Here is an 18,281-nt window from a genome sequence, read left to right as displayed (position 1 = left end):
GACAGAAAGCAACCAACCCTGTGGACATTGTAATCAGGAGTACAGACTCATAGGTGACAATGATTTTTTTTTTTTTTTTTTTTTTTTTGCGGTACGTGGGCCTCTCACCGTTGTGGCCTCTCCCGCCGCGGAGCACAGGCTCCGGACGCGCAGGCCCAGCGGCCATGGCCCACGGGCCCAGCCGCTCCACGGCATGTGGGATCCTCCCGGACCGGGGCACGAACCCACTGTCCGGCAGGCGGAGAAGCCACAACAGTGAGAGGCCCACGTACCGCAAAAAAAAAAAAAAAAAAAAAAAAAAAAGAATGAAATAATGCCATTGTGGCAACATGGATGGACCTAGATATTAGCATACTAAGTGAAGTAAGTCAGACAGAGAAAGACAAATACCATATATCACTTATATGTGGAATCTAAAAAACTGATACAAAGGAACTTATTTACAAAACAGAAACAGACTCACAGACATAGAAAACAAACTTATGATTACCAAAGGGGAAAGGTAGGGAGGAGGGATAAATTAGGAGTGTGGGATTAACATATACACACTACTATATATAAAATAGATAATCAACTGGACCTACTGTATAGCACAGGGGACTCTACTTAATATTCTGTAATAACCTATATGGGAAAAGAATCTGAAAAAGAATGGATATTTGTAGATGTATAACTGAATCACTTTGCTGTACACTTGAAACTAATACAACATTGTAAATCAACTGTACTCCAATATAAAATAAAAATTAAATTAAAAAAAAAAAGTAGTTGGGGAATTCCCTGGCAGTCCAGTGGTTCAGACTTGGTGCTTTCACTGTGATGGCCTGGGCTCAATCCCTAGTGAGGGAACTAAGATCCCACAAGCAACACAGTGTGGTCAGGAAAAAAAAAAAAGTAGTTGGCTTTAGAATATATTCTGGGGATATTAAAAACGGAATCATCGATTAATACGATGTGAAAAATAAGGGAGATAATTAAGGATACCCCTGGTTGGGGGGTAAGGAATTAGGTGGATGATGAGATAGGGAAGATTTAGGAAGAAACAGATTTGGAAAGGAGTATAAGAGTCCTAGTTCCAAATGGCCCTTAGACTTCCCAGTGGCCATGTTGAATTTGTAGAATAAACAAATGAATCCTGGTGATATGTTTAGTTATCCTTCCTACTACACATAAGTAAGACAAAAGCCAGAAGTTCCTTGAAGATACCAGCTACACCTTAACATAACCTTTGCATTCTCAGTATTCCTCAGCATAATAAGGAAACCTAATGCCTATTAAAGACGTAGTAAACAGGATTAAATTCAACTGACTTGACTAGGCTCTGTACAGGAGGCAGGACTTTTGATGGACCTCAGAGGTTTCCATGAAACAGAAAGATGGACACGAATATTTCAGGTTAGAGAATAGTACACATATATATCAATGCAAGTATAAATAAAGGCCAGTAAAGAGGCTGGCCTGCTTGGAGTTGGGGGACACTCCAAATGTCAAGATACACTCACTTAGCTGAGAGGACCATGCTGGAATACTTCCAGAACCGGACCCCCCCTCATCGCCTCCAATGCTCCCCTCTGGTCCGAGTCACCATTCTCTCGCTCACCTGGATTATTGCAACAGCTTCCCAACAGGTTGCCTGCTTCCACTTTTGCCGCCTTACAGATTATTATCAACCCAGGAGCCAGACCAGGTTTTACTCGTAGTAAGAGATAAAGTCGTTCCCTGACCTACATGGCCCTCACCCTCTCCCCATTCCCTTCTATGTCATCTTCTGCTACTTCCCCCACGCTCATTCCATCGCAGCCACACTGGCCTCCTTGCTATCCCTCCATCACCAGCCACGTTCCCACCTCAAGGCCATTGTGCTTGCTCTTCCCTCCACCCCTTCCACTGGATATGGGCGTGGCTCACTCCCTCAACTATTCCTGTCCTTGCTAAACAGTCACCTTCTCAGTAAGGCCTTCCTTGCCTGTCCTAATTTAAAATGCAACCCCCATCCCCATCTCTGTACTCTCTATCCCCTCCCCTGCTTTATTTTTCTCTCACAGCAATCACCACCATTTGACATGCTGAATATTTCACTGATTGAAACTCCAGGAGGGCCGTGACTTTTTTTTTTTTTTTTTTTTTTTTGCGGTACACGGGCCTCTCACTGTTGTGGCCTCTCCCGTTGCGGAACACAATGCGCAGGCTCAGCAGTCATGGCTCACGGGCCCAGCCGCTCTGCGGCATGTGGGATCCTCCCGGACCAGGGCATGAACCCACATCCCCTGCATCGGCAGGCGGACTCTCAACCACTGCGCCACCAGGGAAGCCCCGTGACTTTTGTCTTGTTGTTCACTGCTAGATAATATCCTCAGTGTCTAGAACAGGCACATGCCAGATTCTCAGTGAATATTGGTTTAATTAAATAATCTATGAATTCCTAGAGTTTCAGGACTATCCATAGCCCAAAAAAAGGTTAGAGCTGAGTCTCACAACTCTAGGTTACAGGACGGTGTATGTCCAGGGCTCTGTGGACTGACTCAGACAGCCACATTTTCTGCCTTTTCCAAAGGTGGAGGATAAAACAGCCAATTCTTGCCATTTCTGTATGTTATGCGCTGAACTGTGTTCTCCTTAAATTCATATGTTGAAGTTCTAACCCCCAGTACGTCAGAATGTAACTGTCTTTGGAGACAGGGGCTTTAAGAGGTGATTAAGTTAAAATGAGGTCATATGGGTAGGCCCTAATCCAATACCGTTGGTGTCTTAGAAGAAGAGGAGATTTAGACCTACAGGGAGTCACCAGGAATGAGTGCATACAGAGAAAAAGCCATTTGAAGACATGGCAAGAAGACAGCCATCTGCAAGCCAAGGAGAGAGGCCTCAGAAGGAAATCAAACCAACTGACCCTTGATCTTGGATTTCCTGGCTCCAGAACTGTGAGAAATAAATTTCTGCTGTTTAAGCCACCCAGTCTGTGATGTTTTTTATGGCAGCCCTAGCAAACAGGTATACCATGTATGCCCAGGAGCTTGGCCAAATGGGAATCATCCTCACAGAAAGGACTGAATTGTCGTCACCAACTTCCTGACAATAATACCCAGAGGGATCAGTGCTTCCCACAAATGACACGTTTCCATCTCAGTCAGGATGGATTCTCTAAGGCAGGGAAAGGTTGACGTGGCAGGGGCAGGGGAGAGGGGCATGGCAGCAAGCAGGGTCTCGCTTAGCTGTATATCCCACCTGCTCTCCACGGTCCCTATATCCATGGGGCAGCAGGAAAGGACCACAGAATTTCTCAGCATTGGAGAGAAACATAAAATCTCTCCTCAAAAATCAAATCAGAAGACAAATCGAGTTAGTGTTACTGGTAGATTAAAAGCTAAATAATAATATGAAGTGTTATATAAATAAAGGCCATAGGAAATACAGCACAGAGAAGGTGGCATAATCAGTGCATGGAGCAGAAGCGCCAAAGGAGTGGAGAGAAGGGGGCCGAGTGCACTGAAGAGGGCCTGGAACAGGGCAGTGTAAACTGACCTTGCGGGGTGGGGAATTTTCAGGGAATGCAGCATAATCACAAACAGAAAAAAAAGCCACCAGCCTGAGACTAGTCATACACTTAGGTCTTGTTCCCACATCTGGCAATTACCATAATTCCCAAGAAGTAACTTTTTTCTTTTTTCTTTTTTTTTTGCGGTACGCGGGCCTCTCACCGTTGTGGCCTCTCCCGTTGCGGAGCACAGGCTCCGGACGCGCAGGCTCAGCGGCCATGGCTCACGGGCCCAGCCGCTCCGCGGCATGTGGGATCCTCCCGGACCAGGGCACCAACCCGTGTCCCCTGCATCGGCAGGCGGACTCTCAACCACTGCGCCACCAGGGAAGGCCCCCAGAAGTAACTTTATATTAATATTTGCCAGAGTGTATTTGCAGGATTGTAAACACACACTCAAAAAATAAAACAAAATAAAACTGAAAATTGGGGGATTAAATAGGTTTCTTTATTGCAGAACTTCTCAGAACTCAAAGTACATTTGTAAATCTCCCCCAAATGATTAGACCATAAATCCTTTTTTCCCATGAGGATTTCAGCTAGCAAGTATTTTCGGGAGCATCCCCTTAAACCTTCCTGATACCACTAGTGGGTAGAAAAGGTCAACCAACCTATAGTGAGCAACACAATGCAAAGCACCAAACCAAAACAGTAGTCAAGCCCCGAAGCTGTGCTTTCAGACCAGCAGATATTTGTAGAGAAAGAGGGAAAACTAAACAAAACAAGATAAAACAAAACAACAGTGATCCAACCAGTAAATAGCATTAGAGTGTGGCTGATTTTTTTTTTTTAAGTAATCAATATTATTGTTTCTATGTGGCTCTGTGCTAAAAATTTTACCTCAAAACAATCCTTGTGAAATGGGTTCGAAAATCACTTTCACTTTACAGATAAAAAAACTGAGGCACAGAGAGGCTAAGACTTTGCTCAAGGTCACACAATAACGGACAGAATCAGCCTTACATCCAATTAGGGAGGTAATTCCAAGAGCCTTAAAAAACCACAGCCTGAAACACAGAGCACCTGTTATACACCCAACATAACGTTGAAAACAAAAAATCATGGCCTGGGCTTCCCTGGTGGCGCAGTGGTTGGGAGTCCGCCTGCCGATGCAGGAGATGCGGGTTTGAGCCCTAGTCCGGGAAGATCCCACATGCCGCGGAGAAGCTGGGCCCGTGAGCCACGGCCGCTGAGCCTGCGCGTCCGGAGCCTGTGCTCCGCAACGGGAGAGGCCACAACAGTGAGAGGCCCGCGTACCGCAAAAAAAAAAAAAAAAAAAATCATGGCCTGGAGCTATAATCAATTCCAAGCAGCATTTAGGACTGTTCTACCTTCTCAAGAAGACCCGGTCAGTCTTGGGGCTGAGGCAAAATCTCAGAAGCAGATAGTTCTGCCCAAACTGGGAAGAATCTGAAACTGGGTTCAAGGTAGAGATAGCTGACCACAGGAAAGGACAGAAGCACTTGGAGGTCAAGTGCAACACAGTTCAGAGACCTGTGAGGCCAGTGACGGATCGAGAAAATCCACCCAGGGCAGGAACCAGACATCACTTTTGCTGCCAGCAGCCTCCCCAGCAGCCGGAACATACGGTCATTTCCTGCATCCCGGCGATAGCAGAAAAAGGTTCCTGTGAAAACTTGCCCTTGGAACAGTTCACATTATGAGTACCTGCTTTTGCCCTCGTACTTACCACAGTAGGAGTACCAAACACTTGTGTCAGAGGAGTTGCAGATCCAGCGTTTCTCTCCAGGTTCAGTAAATGTGGAAGAAAACAGGGCGGAAAAAAGCATAAATGGGAACATGATTCAGTATCTTCAAAACTTTAAAAATGCAAGGACAGTCAGTAACTAATCATCAGACTCTTCCTTTTTAATAAGTAGAAAAAATTTAACTTAGTCATCAGTCACATGATTTCTGAGTTCCTATCCGACTGTTTCCTCTTTTGAATGTGTGTGTGTGTGTGTTTAATATCTGAGCACTTGCTGCAAGAGGAAAGGAAAATGATTCAGAATGTACTCTTTGCGAACACATGATACAAATGAGAGCACAGAGCTTTAAAAACAAAATCAGGTATTTCCCAATCAATAGTAAAGAAACCAGCCTGTAGGTCTTCTTTAAAAGATCAAAAGACTAGCACTCTTTATCCCTCTGCATTGCTATTCTCTCGCCCACAAGTTTTTTTTTTTTAAACCCTAAGCACGCCCTCCTATTCCTTCTTTCTTTCTTTATGGCCGTGCCGCTGGGCTTGGAAGCGTGGGGTCCTAACCACTAGACCGCCAGGGAATTCCTTCCCACAAGTTCTTTATACAACAATTCTCACGGCCAGAAAGCAGAACCTAAAGCTCTGAACTGAACAGGCTCACACAAAGTGTTTCTGCTCGGCAACAGGTTCAGCCAGAGGGTAGAGCCCAGCTGGATGAGACCCCAGACACAGGACATTAGCTGTAGTTCTGCATGGTGGGCGGGGTGGGGGTGGGGTCTCACCAGGCTTGAGAATGCATTCACTTTAGCAAATTACAGGTCCAGGGAATACCTTAAAATGGTCATTATTTTGTGTGTGGAATGTATTTCATTCCAAAACTCTCACTTTGTTCTAGAAAAACAGCCACCCCTTTAGATGCTTTGCTACCTGAAATTCTTTAAAGGACATGGTCTGGGATTAGTAGCCAAAAAATAGCATGGAATTGGGGCCTTAAAAACCTACAGGTTTAGAGGAAAATAATCATATTTGTAAAAGGTTTTACTAAAAACTGTACTACTTTCCCATTTTTTTAAAGGTAAATATCCATGGGGTGGGGCGTAGTCTGGGGAAATGGGGAGTTGCTCAATGGGTATTGTTTCAGGTTGGCAAGGTGAAAAAGTTCTAGAGATCTGTTGCACAGCAATGTGAATACAGTTAACACTAATGAACTGTACACTTAAAATTGGTTAAGATGGAGAATTCCCTGGAGGTCCAGCGGTTAGGACTCCACGCTTCCACTGCAGGGCACATGGGTTTGATCCCTGGTCAGGAAACTAAGATCCCACAAGCTGCCCAGTGCAGCCAAAAAAAGAAAAATTTTGTTAAGATGGTAAATTTTATGTTATATGTATTTTACATATTTTTTAAGTGGGGGAAAAAAAGAGGACAAATCCATGAATGCTTCTAGTAGTCTCAAAATACCATTTCCTACTAAAAGGAAAAAATACTCTAGAGAAATTACTGTTTCCAGGTCTGAGGCAGAAAACGTTCAAGATGAGCCTAAAACATCTTATCATATTAGACACCCAATTTGATGACAGTCCCATTGACCAAAGATGGGTTTCCTATTGAGTTGTAACAAATAACCACAAACTTAGTGCCTTAAAAACAATACAAATGGGGAATTCCCTGGCAGTCCAGTGGTTAGGACTCTGAATTTTTACTGCCAAGGGCCCAGGTTCGATCCCTGGTTGGGGAACTAAGATCCCACAAGCCATGCTATGTGGAAAACACACACACATATGCACAATACAAATGAATTCTCTTACAGTTCTGGAGGTCAGAAGTCCGAAATCAGTTTCAATGGGCTAAGAGCAAGGAGTCAGCATACCTAGTTCTTCTGGAGACTCCAGGGGAAGACTCTGTTTACTTGCGTTTTTCAGTTTGAGAGCTGCAATCCTTCCATTCCTCCATCTTCAAAGTTCAGCACTGTCATCTCTGCTTCCATCGTCACATCGCCTCTCCCCTGATATCCTGCGTCCCTGTTATAAGGGCTCTATGATTACAGTAGAACCATTTGGATAATCCACGATAATCTCCCCAACTCAAGATCCACCTATAAAATCCCTTTTGCCATTTAACATAACATTCACAGCTTCCAGACATGAACATTCAGCCTACCTGTAGACTATTACTATCATTAATAAGATAGTAACTGCAATGAATTGAAATACATCAAATATATTCAAATCAATCAGCTCATAATAATTTTTTTAAAGTCTAATCAGCAGATGATGCTAGGAAACCAACTCTATTTTGAAACCTGATAAAGGGAAAGAATCAAGCATTTATCCTGACTTTTCTATAGAAACTGAACTACCGGTAACCAAATAGTACAGAGAGGCAAGTTTCCCTTGCCTTCTCATACTCTTTTCTCTACTTTTAGAAGTATTTCAGCTAATATATGAAAAAGGAATGATAGAATATAACCATTTTGCAACACCTAATGAATTAGTAAACTTGGGCACTGAGCATTAGTAGTTGCTAACGTCACAGAGAGAGAGACAGAAAGACATTGTATTCTTCTTGATGGGTGAACATGGTGGTAGCCAACCTCCAAGATGGCTCCCAATGACCCTTACCTTCTTGGTATGCAAATCCTTGTGTAGTCCCCTCCAACAATGTATAAGGGTGACTGTGTAACTAAGAAAATATTGCACAATGATAATGTGCAACTTCCAAAGTAGATCATAAAAGACATTTTGCCCTCTACCTTGCTCTCCTGGATCAATTGCTCTGGGGGAAACAAGTAGCTCTAAAGAGAGATCCATGTGGTAAGAAACCAAGGCCTCCTCCCAAAAGGCCAGCACCAATTTGTCAGTCATGTGAGTGAGCCACCTTGGAAGCAGTTCCTCCTGCCCCAGCCCAGCCTTCAAATGACAGGAGTACCGGCTGATATCTTGACTGCAACCCCATGAGAGAACCTGACCCACACCCCCTCAACTAAGCCATTCCCAAATACCTGACCAACAGACACTGTGCAATATCATAAACGTCTGTTGATGTTTTAAACCTCTAAGTTTTAGGGGCAATTTGTTATGCAACAATAGAAAAATAATACAAACAACATCAGCTACGAATCAGTCTTCTCCAAAATAATCAAACCTCAACCTGATGAAGCCTCAATTTATAGCAAATACAGTAGACAGACAAACATGTTAAACTACACCTTGGGGATATAATCAGAAAATCTAGACCATGAAAACATATATAGGACAAAACACTCAGTTTCTTCAACAGATGATTTGCAAGGGGCGGGGGGTGGCGGGGGAAACAAAGTGAAAGAGGGAATTCCCTGACAATCCAGTGGTCAGGATTCCGTGCTTCTGCGGCCGGGGGCCGGGTTTGATCCCTGGTTGGGGAACTAAGATCTCACATGCCACGTGGCAGGGCCTAAAAAAACAAAAACAAACTGAAAAATATAGAAGGGTCCATAGATTAGAAGTCTTAAAAGAGACTTAGAAAATAGGTGTGAATAAGGTGGGAACTTTAATTAGATCTTAATCCAAACAAAATGGGGGTGAAAATTATGAAACAATTGGAAATTTGAGTAGACTGGATATTTGATAACACTGGGGTCAAGGGCAGCTTAGGTATTATGATGGCATTGTTATTTTTTTAAGTCTTTATCTTGTAGAGTCACAAAATTAAATATTTAAGAAAGAAATCTGGGCTTCCCTGGTGGCACAGTGGTTGGGAGTCCGCCTGCCAATGCAGGGGACACGGGTTCGAGCCCTGGTCTGCGAGGATCCCACATGCCGCAGAGCAACTAAGCCCGTGTGCCACAATTGCTGAGCCTGCGCTCTAGAGCCCGTGAGCCACAACTACTGAGCCCACGTGCCACAACTGCTGAAGCCTGTGCACCTAAAGCCCATGTTCCACAACAAGAGAGGCCACCAGAGTGAGAGGCCCGTGCACCACAACAAAGAGTGGCCCCCGCTCGCCACAACTGGAGAAAGCCCACACACAACAACAAAGATCTAATGCAGCAAAAATAAATAAATAAATTTATAAAAATTTTAAAAAAGTTTAAGAAAGAAATCTTATGATGTCTGGGATTTGGTTCCAAATAAAAGTAGACAGCAAGTGGTCTAGATGAAACAATGAATCTGGATGATGAGTCACTTTTTCTGAAAAAATCAGAGTACAATTTTAACGAATGTGTCCAAGCTAAGGCTGTCATTCATACCTAATGACCGTTTTGTTACTTTTGCTTCCAAAAGCTGAAGTTTTTCAGTATGACGTAATCTATGTTGAGGCAAAGGATTATATCTTATCATCAAAGGGTACACTATCTGATGTAACCCAGAGGTCCAAGGGGATCACCCTGCCTTTTGGGACTCAAATAAAACTGACTCAATATCCTTCCCATAGGTAGAGGGAGACTCACCACCTTCCTAATCTTTCCAAGATTACTCTGCCTGGGGAGAGGGTGGTAAAGTGGCATGGAAGGACGTGCGTATATTTCTTACCTTGGCCTGAGCTGTTTCTGCGGACTTACTTCAGTGATGAACCATTAGGGTATCCTACGCATGCTGATCCTTTTCTACATCTTGGTCTCACTCCAAATCATGCCCTTGAGAAGTCATCTTTCTCGTGTAGTACTTTAAGCCTTTTTCCTTTTCTCTAAACAATTGAGGAATTATTGATACTCATAAAAATAGGATTTTCACTCCACTCCACAGGTGACAAAATGGTTACATGGATATAGGACATTTAAAGAAAGAGATAGGATGTACTAAAAACAAGTTATGAGAAAACTGACCCTTGAGAGAAAACTTTGAAATGTTAACAACACTGTTTTCTTCTAATATTTATCTAACATTTGATAATGAGTATTTGATTATGGAATAATCTTTTTTTTTTTTTTTTTTTTTTGTGGTACACGGGCCTCTCACTGTTGTGGCCTCTCCCGTTGCGGAGCACAGGCTCCGGACGCGCAGGCTCAGCGGCCATGGCTCACAGGCCCAGCCGCTCCGCGGCATGTGGGATCTTCCCGGACCGGGGCACGAACCTGTGTCCCCTGCATCGACAGGCGGACTCTCAACCACTGGGCCACCAGGGAAGCCCTGGAATAATCTTTTTACAGAAAGATATAAATCACATTAACTGCTAAGATAGCAACAGGTCCACATCTAGGTGACAAAGGACAGAAAAGCAGACAGGCAGAGGCCCAAACTGAGGACAGAGGTGGTGGCAGCTTGTTCATCTAAGAATAGAGCCCGCCCTCTACTAAGGCCACAAGCTGGCTGATCCTAGCAGAGGGCAGGCTCTAAGTCTCAGAAAGATGAGCACTGTTCTACCTTAAGCTGTCTCCTATAACCTTCTAGCAGCTTCGGACTTGATCTTTCCCCTAAGAACTAGTGATGTCCCTGCTTTCTCCATCCACCTCCCTCATACCACAGGCAAGCCAGAAAGATTAGATTTATCATCGTGGCAGGTGATAGACGTTAGGCAGCTCTCTACAGACTGGGTGTTTTGTTCTCAACTGTGACTCTGGCAACTAGCCCAGTACCTGACACCCTCTAGGCACTTAATCAGTATCTACTAGTCTAAATAGCATGATTTGAGGCCCTTTGTTCCTGGCTGAAAATCCTTCACAAGAACCAACTTAACATTAGCATGGAGACTTTTATTTTATAAAAGGTACTATCCATCTGTGTAGTACATACAATTTTCCCACTGTTTCAGGGTGTAACAAAGGAGAGTGTACATGGAGGGACAAATGGAACCACCGAAGACGATACTACTTAGGTCACCACTTCCCCAAGAGCTAACCACACCCTACTGGACATGGATATCTTTAACACGGGCAGCCATGCCAGAGATGATAGGCAAAAACCTGTGCTCTGAGCCAAAGGAAGCAGATTAACAGTCTCCCATAATCCGTGAATTTTTAAAGAGTTTTCAATGTGGGAAAAGGTAATATCTATATCCTTAGAAAAATCCAAACACAAAGGAAAAATAACTTTCCCATTTGCTTCTGACATCCAATCCCCAGCTGAGAGGCAATCACACTTATTATATAAAAGTAACCATGCATATGTCAGCATATACATGTATTTTCACACCCTTTTAACACAAATGATAGAGATTGGATGTTTTGTTTTTCAAATGTAACTTTTTTTATTATAAAGGAACATAATTCTCTGGAAATGGAAAGTTCTGTGATACAATTTCAAATTATTTTTTTAACAATCAGTCACTAACAAAAATCATAAGTAAAGGCAATTATTATACACTGGAACATAAATAACATTTAAGCAAACATAAAAACGACAGACTCATTTCTCTTCTTTAAGCTGTTTCTTTTCACTGGCTTCTTCCACATCAAAAGTGAATGGTTTGTCATAACCCATTAGATGGTTATAGTCTTCAGGGTTTGGAAAGAGTGCTGGATTAACTAACAGTGATTTTGTTTTAGCATAAAATGTGGTAAACACATGTGTGCTATTTGGAATCGTCACGTCATTCTGGTGGAACACTGTACTCGTTTCCAAAAGCACAACATTGTAAGTAATGGCTTTATAAGTGTCTGTTGTGGCCTCATGGTACAACCGAACGACATAGCCTTTTGTAAGAAAGTGAAGCAGTGTTGGAGTGATCACTGTAAAGCTTCCTATGATGCCATAAAATAAGATTTGCAAAGGCAGACTTCCAAATATAATATTATTTTGTGCAAAAATGTATGGTAGAAATGCAAGGCTGATCAGACTTGTAGAGTAAGAAAAACATTTCACACCTAAATAAGAAAAAAAATGGGAGAAGATTAACATTTTTAACTTTTATAAAAGAATCAACCTATCCAATTAATTCTTCCACCTTTCTCCCTACAATATCATCATCAAAACAACAAAACCAAAACACCTATATAGTGCTTATTATATTCCAGGCTCTATTTTAAGCACTTTACAAATTTCATTCATGAAATCTAGAAAAAAATCCTATGAGACTGATGTATAATTATCATCATCATCACTCCCATTTAAAAGATGAGAAAATACGAGGTACTTGCTCAATGTCACATAGCTACCAAGTAGCTGTGTTGGGATTTAAACCCAGGCAATCTGACTCTAGGGCCCAGGCTGTTGGCCATTACAGTGCGCTGCCTCTCCAGCTGGGAAGTCCGCTTTAGGGTTAACTGGCTTCTATCTCAGCTCCCAATAAAAGGTTTACTATTACTCAAAAATCTTTATGAATACTATAAAAGTTAATTCAGTCAGCAGATAATCAAATAAAGCTCTCTATTAACAAGCACTTCCACAGATCTAACATAAAACGTTCCAATATGGGGCTTTTTCAGGCTAAGTGCCCAGCATTAAAACAGCAAATCGAAAAACAAGCAAACAAAAAACACCACCAGTGGTTAAGAAACATATGGGAAAGGTAATCAACTTCTTTACCAAGGAAAAACATTCAAGTTAAAATAGGGAGATATTTTTACTTATCACGTTAGAAAGATTAAAAAATCAGTGACTTCTGAACTGTATACTTAAAAATGGTCAAAATGGTAACTTTTACTTTATGTCTATTTTACCACAGTAAATAAATAAATAACTTAAAATGTAAATTTTCTTAGCTTGAATGTACAATTTTAACATGATCAAATACCATCTGTTTGGAAAACAGGCAAGTTGAGATCCTAGAAGGGTTGATTATAAAGTTATTTTGGAAAAACAAAGGAAGAAAAAAAGGGGGGAGGGTTAGATACTAAAACATAAGATTGTATAATTAAAACAGTGTGGTAGTGGCTCAGTACATAAACAGATCAATGGAAAAAAACGGGAAATCTAGACACAAACCTAACTGCATAGAGAAATTTAGTATAGAACAAAGATACAATCTAAAATAAATGGTGCTAGGACAACCAGATTCAGAGAAAATTCAATCGATCCCTCATACCATATACCAGGAAAACTCCAAATAATCCAGAGATTTAAGTGTATAAAATAAGAGAGGTATAAGAAGAAAATACCCGTGAAGTCCTTTATAATCTGAGAATAGGTAAACTTTTCTAATTATGACTGAAAATACAGAGGCAATCAAGGGGAAAGTTGATAAATCTGATCATCTTTTAAAAATGTACATGGACATAAATACCGTAAACAAAGAGACAAATGAGAAAAATATTTGCAGCTTATATGACAAAGGGTTAATATCCCCAATACACAAAAGGTTTCTAGTATATGAGAAGAAAAGATCAACAACCCAATAAACAAACATGCCAGAAATATAAGCAGACAGTTCAATGAAACAAAAATGCACACGGTCTTTCAACAGATGAAATGATGCTAAGCCTCAATCATAAGAAACATTCAATTAAAACCACAGTGAAGGCTGGGAGGGAGGGAGACGCAAGAGGGAAGAGATATGGGAACATATGTATATGTATAACTGATTCACTTTGTTATAAAGCAGAAACTAACACACCATTGTAAAGCAATTATACTCCAATAAAGATGTTAAAAAAAATAAAAAAATAAAAACACAGTGAGATTCCGTTTTTCCCCCAAACTGGCAAAAACTGAAAATATGACATCATACTCTGTTTGTGAGGCTATAACAAAGCAGACACTCTCATACATCACTCTTGCTTGAAGCCTTAATTATCTTGCATTAGTAATTTTAAAATAATTCCTTCCCCCCACAGGTAGATGCCATGACACTGGTACACATGGGACTCAATGGGGACCAAGTTGCCTTCTATATAAAAGCCTCCTTAGCCCTTCCAACTACCTGTTTTCCCCATTACTCTTTCACACTATAGTAGGTTGAACAGTGTCCCCTCAAACTTCACATCCACTTAGAACTTCAGAACATGACCTTATTTGAAAATAGGGTCTTTGCAGACAATTAAAAGTTGAGATGAGATCATACTGGATTACGGTGGGCCCTACATCCAATGAGAGTATCCTTAAAAGGACAGAACAAGACAAGCAGAGACACAGAGAGCGCCGTGCGAAGTAGGAGGCAGAGACTGGAGTTATGCAGCTACAAGCCAAGGAAACATGAAGGATTGCTGGGAGCCACCAGAAGCTGGAAGAGACAAGGACAAGCTCTTTCCTAGAGCCTTCAGACAGCACGGAGTGCCAACACCTTGATTTCAGACTTCTAGCCTTCAGAACTGTGAGAATAAATTTTTGTTGTTTTAATCCACCAAGCCTGTGGAAATGTATTGTAAGAGCCCTAGGAAACTAATACATACATATACTTTATTATGCCTGGATTGAAGCAATTGCTATTTTCTAAACATATTCTCATGCCTTTGCTCATACTACTTCCGTGCCTGGGATGCCCTTCTTTCACAACATCTTCATGTTCAAATTCTACTCATCTTAAAAAGAGAATACTATGACATCCGTAATTTTCTGTTGCTGAATTAACAAGAACCATCAACTAAAAGTCCCTTCAAATATCTTTAAATTAGGACCCAATTTGGTAGTTTAAATGGTACTGCTATGTTAATGTCTCTCACTCAGTTTTACACAGAAAAAATATTAATCCCTGATAAGTATAGTGACTTTCTATTACTATAATATTGAAGGAACTCAAACATTAAATTCTTCTACAAGTTACAGTTCTAGAACTTTGAATATCATGTGTAGCTCTGCTCTTCCACAAATATTATATTGTACCCACACTAAAATTAATTCCTATTTATATTCTCTTCACTTCAGAATTGAGTCAAGTGGGAACATGAAAAAAATTGATTAAGGCTTCCCTTCATTTGAAGGAACGGTGTCTGTATTCAGAAAGAAGGGTACCACGGGGGTCACGGTGAACACATCTCAAGGGCATCAGTCTAGGGATCCCAGGCTCAATCCAGAGATGACACACAGGCTCAGTGGCCCACTCATGTTGTGACTTCTGAAGAAATTTCTACCATCCAAAACTGATTATTCCAGTAACTTCAGAACTCCACTCAATAGTGATTATAATCACTCCTTATTCCCAGAAAGTTTTAAATAGCTAAAATTGTATTTTAAACATACTCTATTTTAATGTCACACTCTTGAGAACTTACAGACTTCCAGATTAAATTTCAGACAACTGGTTAACACCAGCATGATCAAAAACATACATGCAAATGGGGCACAGAAATCTTGTGGCCAACTTGGCTATAAAATAATCCTCCAGATATTTCAGGTTATACTTTTTTTTTTAAGATTAATAAAATGAAATACAACCTCAGGAACTTGAACAAATCACAAACCTAAGTTCTTCTGACTTTCCCTACTAAAATATTCCATACTAAATACTGAATTATGACCTAAGGAAAGAGCTTTAAACTTGTAGCTATCTAATACACTGCCCTTTCCTTCTCCACGATAACTCCCTACTACCTAGAAAACCACTAAGTAAATATGTTTGCTGAAAATTCTAAGATGACCTAAAAAATGTAAAATTAATATATCTTTGAATTATAAAAGTATTACTGCTCATTTTAACTGCAAAATCTAGAAACATATACTGTAAATGTCTACTTACCCAAAATAACTACTCCTAAGAGGTATTCGCCCATATTTTTTTCCTTTGCATATTCAAACATTACATACACTTTTTGTTCTGTTTTATTTTGTTGCTAAACATCCCAAGAGGTGACCAAAGGATGGAATCTTTAGTGCGCAGCCATAAGATCACAAAATCATAAGAGTCTACAAAAACCTTTTAAAAATCTCCTAAAAATGCAAAGGTCTTAACCTCTAAATCTTTTATCAACAGACCACAAGAAAAAAATTATAATTTTTCCTTCTGTCTTGCAATTACGAAGTGCTAAAATAATAAGTTATCATATGCTAAGAACCTTTTTTTATAAGTAAAAGGGGGGGAAAAAGGAAATATCCTCACTTCTGATTACCCACCAAATACTGTTCGGGCCAGATTCCCAGTATAAATCAGCCTTCCATCTTCTGATTTTTCAAGCTGTGTATGTAAACATCGAACACATCTTTCCCAAGAAACAGGTATCTATTGAAAGAGACCATTATAATGTGAGTACATGATAAACTTTTAAATTTTTTAAGTTTATTTTGTAAAATATAATAAAAAGAAAACTTATCACATGGGGTGATGTAAGGAATTCTTCCAAATCATCTACAAAGCTAAAGAAAGCAAACTGAGTAACACGATGTCTTTCCTTAATTCCACTCACAAGTAGACACTGAATTGGGAGTTTGAAGACCTAAGTTTGCATCCCAGCTAGAAGCATTTTAAAGTGTGACCTTAAACAAGTAAAAAGTTAGTGGAATAGTTTCTCCTACTCCACATCACTTTTGGCCAACTGTCAAAGATTTAAATGCATTAGCTTTTTTAAAAAATTAAGTTTAATTATGTAAGTAAAATACTGCAAATTCAGAAAGTTTAAAGTCCAGACTGCTTTTAATACTTCTTAAATATTTATACTATAGCTAGTATTTAAAAAAATAATAATAACTCTTTCCCCAAGGGTCTCGTATCCATCCCTTGCTCCTCGCAAGGAAAATATTTTACTTGAACTCCTACATCAAATTTCACAGGAACAAAAGAGTTGCCCGAACCTCTGAAAATGACTTTCACAACACACACTCTTCAAGATGTAAAAGGCATGCCTAATCCCTTTATGCTGAAATTTAATGAGATTCCAATTCCCGCGTTGGCCTTTCCTCCCAAGTTTCAACCATGTTTGCTAATCCTAATATTTTACAGGGCAGGATTAGGAGACAATTTATTCAGATTAAAATGAGAAGGATTAACGTCTCCATCCCATTTTTCCAGGGAGCAAAGGAATTCCTAAAAATAGAGCCACCTAATAAAAAGCAGAACAAACTCAAAATCAGGTTTCCCGAGTTCTTTCAGTTCGGTCTCCACGTGGAGCATCTAAATTTCGCTGCCAATTAACCCTTCCGAGCTTGCGCTCAAGGACAGAAAAAAAAAATAAGAGTCCTCACAAGCCCAATGGATTTGCAACCATCTCTGTAAAGTGACTGGAACCGCCCAGAAAATAGGCACTTTCCAAGGGGCACTGCTGGACTCGCGGGGGCTGCGAACCCCGGGAGCACCGGCCTGTTGCCCAGGCCGAGGCCGGGCACTCCTACCAGCCCCATAGCACGGGGCTCCTTCAGCACCAGAGCCGCCGTGCAGGCCGGGGAGAAGCTATGGGAGAGCCGGGCTCCCCAGGCCCGGTGCTACTCCCACCCCCACCCTTACTCGGGTCCGCGAGCCCTCTGACCGCCGACCTGCGCTCGCACCCGACACGGCAGAAGCGTCGCGGCTGCCGACAGCCCCGCGCCCCCGCCCCGCCCCGAGGAGCCTCTGCAGGAGGCCGCCCGGCAGACGGCCGCCCTAGGGCCTCGGAGCGCAGTGGCTGCCCACGGTGCCGTCCTCTTCCCACCAAGCCGCAGTCCGGCCGCCCACGGGCCGCCCAACGCCAGAAGCAGCATCCCGCGCGTGACCAGAAACGGCGACTGCACTGCGGCGGCAGCCGAGCACGCCGAGGCGCAGCTCCTCACCAGACCGCGGCAGAAACGAGCCGCGCACTCGGCGCCGCCGCCAGGCCCGCGGGCCGCACAGGCCGCCTGCGCGTGCGCAGAATGGACGGCCCGCCGGCAACCTGCCCAGGCACACGCGTTCCTTGTGGGCTGAGATCTGAATCCGACCTGACCCTCGCTGCCAGGACCAGCAAACGGCCATCCTGAGCGCTGCTTCCCCTCGTCGGAGTCTGGCGCTCTTTACAACCGTGTGGAAGGACAGAGGGGAGAGACACGCGCGAAGGACAAAGCCTGGAAGCAGGGTTAAATCTTTCATTCTCGTGGGCATCATTTTCTGTGCCCAAAACACCATTTTCTCTGCGGAAAATGTTTCTAACCTGTTGGCACAGAGGAATAATACAGTGCACGTTTGGACAAAAATGAATAGTAATTTAATCCAACCAATAGTTTGGTAGAAAATGAGTGGAACTCGTTCATATAATGTTGATACTTGTCAAATTTGTCTTCGGAAATCACTCTCATCCGTTTACACAATCGT

The 18,281-nt window shown here is 41.9% G+C and overlaps 2 protein-coding genes across 4 annotated transcripts in view; both read right to left on the bottom strand.

Annotated features, from left to right (window-relative positions):
* The window catches only part of LY96 (lymphocyte antigen 96), a 32,201-nt gene extending 24,943 nt beyond the window's left edge, over positions 1-7,258 (bottom strand). The window contains exon 1 of one of the 2 annotated variants that reach the window (XM_073794530.1): positions 5,226-7,258. In XM_073794530.1, coding sequence (XP_073650631.1) covers positions 5,226-5,337 — 112 coding nt within the window. In that variant the 5' untranslated portion in view covers positions 5,338-7,258. The remainder of the gene's footprint in view (positions 1-5,225) is intronic. The other variant, XM_033842854.2, reaches the window with a different exon arrangement.
* Positions 7,259-11,377: 4,119 nt separating this feature from the next.
* Positions 11,378-17,758, bottom strand: TMEM70 (transmembrane protein 70). 2 transcript variants are annotated; one of them, XM_033842663.1, is made up of 3 exons: positions 17,492-17,758; positions 16,139-16,244; positions 11,378-12,018 (listed from the first exon to the last, which is right to left on the bottom strand). In XM_033842663.1, the coding sequence occupies exons 1-3, from the start codon at positions 17,693-17,695 to the stop codon at positions 11,561-11,563; spliced, it is 768 nt and encodes a 255-aa protein (XP_033698554.1). In that variant the 5' UTR covers positions 17,696-17,758; the 3' UTR covers positions 11,378-11,560. The 2 variants fall into 2 exon arrangements, with proteins under 2 accessions (XP_033698554.1, XP_019780732.1); XM_019925173.2 differs by having other exon boundaries at positions 17,504-17,758.
* Between the last annotated feature and the right edge of the window lie 523 nt (positions 17,759-18,281).

This window comes from Tursiops truncatus, chromosome 17, assembly GCF_011762595.2.
Source record: "Tursiops truncatus isolate mTurTru1 chromosome 17, mTurTru1.mat.Y, whole genome shotgun sequence".
NCBI classification, from domain to species: Eukaryota; Metazoa; Chordata; class Mammalia; order Artiodactyla; family Delphinidae; genus Tursiops; species Tursiops truncatus.
This window is presented reverse-complemented; position numbering and strand designations above follow the sequence as displayed.

Coding starts and splice junctions, on each gene's coding strand:
- TMEM70 (XM_033842663.1), bottom strand. CDS start 17,695: ATGCTGCTTCTGGCGTTGGGCGGCCCGTGGGCGGCCGGACTGCGGCTT. Junction 16,245..17,491: donor CGTGTCGGGTGCGAGCGCAG/GTCGGCGGTCAG, acceptor CTCTTTCAATAG/ATACCTGTTTCTTGGGAAAG. Junction 12,019..16,138: donor TCTGGCCCGAACAGTATTTG/GTGGGTAATCAG, acceptor TTTCTTATTTAG/GTGTGAAATGTTTTTCTTAC.